The sequence below is a fragment of the Myotis yumanensis genome, unplaced genomic scaffold (assembly GCF_028538775.1).
Source record: "Myotis yumanensis isolate MYYU_CA2020_CCGP unplaced genomic scaffold, mMyoYum1.0.hap1 SCAF_2, whole genome shotgun sequence".
Lineage (NCBI taxonomy): Eukaryota > Metazoa > Chordata > Mammalia > Chiroptera > Vespertilionidae > Myotis > Myotis yumanensis.
This window is the reverse complement of record NW_027223753.1, coordinates 186,131,978-186,137,779: the sequence shown is the minus strand read 5'-3', so window position 1 is coordinate 186,137,779 and position 5,802 is coordinate 186,131,978. Positions and strand designations below refer to the sequence as shown.

The window sequence follows — 5,802 nt, the reverse complement described above, 5'->3', positions numbered from 1 at the left end:
GTTGGCCCCCAACAGAAGGGAAATGGCAATATCTATTTAAATTACACATTCCTTTCTTTTGATAGGAGTTTCACTTTTAGCATTCCACTCCAAAAATTTAATGGCAAATATAATTAAAGTATCTGCATGAGGCTTCTAATTAAGCACTATTTATAGGGGCAGCAATTTGGAAACTCAAATGACCATCAGTAGGGAACTGGTTGAATAAACTATGGTACAGCCACACAAGAATGAAAAAGTAACGTGAAGTGGATACATAAGAATGGCTAATTTAAAAAAATGGATATAAATGGATTTACACCATGGCCGGTGGACATTTGTAAAGTCAATTTCAGAAATCCTGGGAAAAATTCCACTAGCTATAAGCTATTTAAATACTGCTTACAGAAACTGTCATGTAAACAGCACATATTTAAATACAAGACAAAAACTTAACAGTGTGTTACATTTTTTATTCACCAATAAAAATCCATTTCTAGATGTTTCTCTTGGTACACTTCATATGTTTTATTAATAAGCAAAGGCCTATATAAGGTGCCTTCACCTAGTCCTCAGATTCAGACCCATCTTCATCTTGACTAATCTGGAAGTAACGCAGTTCATACGTCTCCTTGTCAGATGCAACCACACGAAGCCAATCACGAAGACTATTCTTCTTGAGGTATTTCTTGGTAAGGTATTTCAAATATCTTTAAAACAGAAACATGAATTTCATTAAGAAATACAATACCTACTATGTGAAGGCTTATTACATGAAAGACGTGCACTGTTACCTTCACCTTTCAGGTTCCCAATTCCCCGCAAGATACTCTGTATTAACCACTGTGCAAGATTGCTAAGGATACAAATAAAGTAGCTTCTCGACCCAATTACAATCAATTTATACTCTACAAAACCCTTCTCCCAACTCCTTAAAATGAGTATTCTTATGTTAGAAGCCAATATGCAGGAGAGCAGCTTCCTCTTCGATTTTACTGTCACAATCAGATTATTTCTAAATTTACAATTTCATTCTTCAAACGCACCACGTACTAAAATATCAACATTCCCTTCACCACCACCATCTCTAATCTCAATCCCATGTTGCATCAACTAGAGGCAACCTGTCAACAGGTTCCACTTACAAGTGGAGATTACCCACAGCCTTGAAACTAACACCTGACTGGTATTAACAGCTTCCAGCCTGGTGGAATTTCATCGCCAGCTTCTGCCTTTCTGCCCTGTTAATACTGCTCCCTTTGCCAGAAATACCGAACTCCACTGGCAAAACTATGTTCATTCTCAGGTTTTCTGCTAATTCTTGTGCCCTCCCTATCTCTTTTAATACTGTCATTATAGGATCACATTTTATACTATTTATCTGCATGTCTATAAGATCCCCAAGGACAGGTATTTCCTTTCATCTCCAAATCCCTAGTGATTAGTTTATATATAAACTGGACCACAGGGCCTATGTTTCACTGGACAGGGGCCTGGACATAACTTCACAGTAAATTACACTTACTGTCAACCAGCCTAAGTAACTGGTACTATCACTAAATATATATCCATTCATATAGGCCTCATTAAAGTTCAAAGCACTTTGCTATATCTCACTGACACCAACAACATATCTATTCTTACACATGAAGACAGCACACTGGGATTACATATTCCATAAAACATTCCACAATTACCATAACTTCACTAAAATATTATGGAAAATAAATACTAACCTTTTAGAGAATTGTTTCTCAGAAACAACTGTGATTTTATTCTTGAAGCGTTCAATGTGAACAACATTCCCAAGATTTCCAGTTTTCCCATTGACTTTAACCTTCTCCCGTAGAAACTGTTCCTATTTTAAAACAGAAAAAAAATGCAAAACTAGGGAAGAAAACCCTAGATATTCACTAGGGAAGGTACCCTAGGAATAGAGCTTAGGTTAAAATCAAGTATTATACACTCAGTAATTATTAAGAACTCTACATCGATAAAAAACAAACTGAGCAGAGTGATACTTACGAAATTTGCAGAATCAAAAATGCCATCTTCTACTGGATGGGTAAGGTCCAAACCAAACTTCCAGGTTGTCCTCTTAGGCTTCTTGACTTTCTGTTACAGAATGTCAGCATAATCATGACTCTCGAAAACAACTTAGTCACTTTATTTACAAACTTTAAAAATCTGTCAGTGCAACGATGTACACCGTGTACCACGAGATTATATTAAACTGTGTAAAATTCTAAAAAAACTGCCGAACACCCATCTGGTTATTCCTTTGTAACCAGGCTGCCGGAAGGAGGGCACACCCCTTAACTTAATGGAAATCCGTCCTACAAGTTGTCTCCCAAATGCAAAACTCGAAGGTGGAAAGGATATGGTGGCTACTTACTGTTCGTTTCCTTCATTAGAAGAGTCTAGTTTTAGGACTGGGAAAGATTACAAGGACCCACCCACTTCCTACTACAAGCGAACGCTAGCGACACCCACCCTGGCGTCGGAACCTGTAAGCAGGCACACTGTTCAAATTACCAAGGAAAGTCTCAGAGCCTTGAGCTTCCAGACCACGGATGCCCATTTAAACCACCAGGCGCTGTCCTAGGGCCACCCCCACTGCAGACGGGGAGTAACAGCGCACCGCCTACCAGCGATGGCGAACCTATGACACGCGTGACAGAGGTGACACGCGAACTCATTATTTTGGTTGATTTTTCTCTGTTAAATGGCAATTAACTATATAAAATAAATATCAAAAATATAAGTCTTTGTTTTACTATGGTTGCAAAGATCTGACACGCCGAGCTCAAAAGGTTCGCCATCACTGTGTCAGAGCCACCCTTTCTGACCACACAATTCTACCCTATGCTGCTACAGGTGAGAAGCAGGAGGGGGACCTTTAGCCTGGCAAATATTGTTTAATTTTAAAAACATGTACACCTTAAGTTTTGCAGACCCAACACGCTTAGACCAACGCCACGTAACAAGGTTACACCAGTGAAGGGGTGCTACGGCCACTAACCATTCAGACAACGGCGTGAAATAGAGAAATCAGCATTTACCAGAGGATGACACTTGCACATCACACCCGCCCAAATGGACACCGAGCTGGCTTTCCTAGGCAGTCGAGGAACCTGAGCCCCAAACCTGCACTTAGTTCAGGCGACGCCAACCATCTGTCCGGCGGAGCAGACCCACCGGGGGTCATGGCCCCGCAGACGTCACCAGTTTGTATGCGACCCAGCAGCGCCACCCGGGATCTGTTTAGCAGATTTCCGACACACGCCTGGCTCTCCAAGTGCTCTCTGGACCGACTTCCACACCTCCCTGGCTCCCTTCGTGTAAGGTAAACCAGATGTCTGAAGCACATGCCTTTCCTATTTGCCCATCAGTCGTGATCTGTGCCTTTAACGCAACTCCTTCGTGAGAACAAACCTCTCCCGCACCTCAGTCCCGAAGTTCTCTCTGGACCGGGGACTCCCGCCGCGCTCCGGCCGCCAGAGCCTCCGACACCCCCTTCCTCCAGGGCGCTGACAGACAGAGTGGCACCGACGTGACCCAGCGCGGGGAGGAAAGGAATGGCCACACGCGGCCTGCGCCGCCTCCTCCCCTCGCTCGCCGGGCCCCCCAAGCCAAGGCCGGGGCCGCTCTAACTCCAGAGCACGTGTCGGTCACCTCGGAAGGCCTTAGCCTTAACGTTTAGCTGTTTTCCTGGCGCAGCCTAGTCCCCCACTTCCCTTTATCTCCACGGAGCCAACCCCAACTCTCTAGATGCCTAAGAGGTCTACTTGGGGGAAGACGACCGCGGCCAGACCGCGCTCACTCACCGGCGCCATCTTGCCGGCAGTCCGTGCGGTCAGAGAGAAAGCGGGGGCGTCGGCACGTATTTATAGCCGAGCGTGCTGCGTCATGCGCCGGGACGTAAGCTCTGCGCCGGCCGGAAGTGAAGTTGGGGGAGAACGCGGAGGCCGGTAACCCAGGAAACCAGTAACCCAGGAAACCGAGGGCGTGTCAGGGAGCGCAGGCAGTCAGGTCTCCTGGGAGCGCCCTCCAGCGGCGGTGTTGGAAAGGACTCGCGGTGTTCGGTAAGACGCTGGCTCTGCACCGAGTTACACGCACGCACACACACACCCACCCCCCGGGGTGTAGGACTCATCTTTCACTAATCGCCTGCATCTTCTTTCCATTCAGAGCAAAGCATTGTCTCACGTACCTTTGAGATCTCCTGCCTTCTGTAATTATAATCCTCCAGCAAAAAAAATTATTTCTATATCTATGTTTTATTTTCTAAATGACGGTTGAGGGAAAGCAGTATTTCGGAAGACAAAATAAACTAGGTTTTTCAATAGAAAAACACACACAAAACCACCTTTAAGTGAAAATCACTTGTTAGCACATTGGGTGTGATTTATTCTACGTTATTATGGATTTTAGAATAACCCTAGAATTCCTCACTTCCATTCAAAATGCCCCCCAGTTAAAATTCAACGAATATTTTCCAAGACCTAACTACTAACATGTACAATGCACACGAGTGTAGATGGGTGGGGTGGGGACAGTGTTGATGACAAAAGGAAAAAAAATCGTTTTTGAACTTAGAAGAATCGTAAGCTGACGTCAGATTGTGAAAGTGGCATGCTTCTCAGAATTCTGTAGTATTTTTTGTGTATGTGTGGAAGTGAAACTATCATACAGGGCAGGGATGGGACGTAGACCTTTGTTTTTAATTTGGAGAGTGACCCTAAAAAGTGACAACTGTGTCTATCCTTTCTGGCAGCAATTAGTATAGTGGAAACTATGCTTTAATGAAGCATACGACGTGTAGGGTATAAATAGGGGTATTGAATTCTCAATAATCCATTTCAAGAAGATTTTTTGGTTCTTTGCCTCAAGAACCACAATAATTTCATTTCTTTTTCAAACATTAAGGGAGGAGGGGGAAGAGTAATTAGCATTTCCTTCTCAAGGGTTGCCCAGGCTGCAGAGAGAGAAAAGGACCCTTATAATATTGAATATTTGGGGGGGGCGGCATTAATTGAGGCATTTATTATTTTATTTTGCTTGTTTTTGGCAGCCTTTCATGTTCTGACAAAAAACACACACACACCAAAACAAAAACAGAATAGGGAAGAACTATTAACCCATTTGTACAAAAGGAATCCTCAAAACAACATGTATTTCAAAATAACTAGCAATCTGAATATAATTGAAAAAAATTTTTCTTACTTAGGAAAAATACTTAAAAATATTAACTAGAAATGTGCAGATAAGATTAAATATTGTAAATAACTCAATTCTTCCCAAACTTTACACACAGAGACAATAAATATTAATTCAATGCCCGTCATTGCCCTACTGATATTTGACAATGGATTCTAAAACATATGAAACACAGTGTCTGATAAAAGAGTCAAGACAATTTAGAATGAGAGGAAGTTGTTTTTCCAGCTATTCAAATATAAGACATTGCGGCCTGCGGACTGAAGGGTCCTAGGTTCGATTCCGGTCAAGGGCATGTACCTGGGTTGCGGGCACATCCCCAGTAGGAGATGTGCAGGAGGCGGCTGATCGATATTTCTCTCTCATCGATGTTTCTAACTCTCTATCTCTCTCCCTTCCTCTCTGTAAAAAATCAATAAAATATATAAAAATAAATAAATAAATTATTCTACAAATATAAGACATTGTAATGTATGATAGGTATATTTCTATTATATTATAAACTTCAGTCATTGGATCTACATGATACTGGAGCCTAATAAATCCATAAAATAAAATATAAAACAATATGGATTATTAAATTCACAGAGAAACCCCCTCCCT

At 42.3% G+C, this 5,802-nt stretch overlaps 1 protein-coding gene across 1 annotated transcript; it reads right to left on the bottom strand.

Annotated features, from left to right (window-relative positions):
• Window positions 1–431: 431 nt before the first annotated feature.
• On the bottom strand, window positions 432–3,893 carry RPL22L1 (ribosomal protein L22 like 1). The gene is made up of 4 exons (XM_070403632.1): window positions 3,807–3,893; window positions 2,005–2,094; window positions 1,716–1,837; window positions 432–689 (listed from the first exon to the last, which is right to left on the bottom strand). The coding sequence occupies exons 1-4, from the start codon at window positions 3,813–3,815 to the stop codon at window positions 545–547; spliced, it is 366 nt and encodes a 121-aa protein (XP_070259733.1). The 5' UTR covers window positions 3,816–3,893; the 3' UTR covers window positions 432–544.
• Window positions 3,894–5,802: the final 1,909 nt, after the last annotated feature.

Bases quoted from the DNA above. Each gene is read 5' to 3' on its own strand.
- RPL22L1 (XM_070403632.1), bottom strand. The intron at 1,838-2,004 runs GTAAGTATCACT...GTTTTAAAATAG, and splicing joins TTTTTGATTCTGCAAATTTC to GAACAGTTTCTACGGGAGAA. The intron at 690-1,715 runs GTTAGTATTTAT...TCTGTTTTAAAG, and splicing joins GAGAAACAATTCTCTAAAAG to ATATTTGAAATACCTTACCA.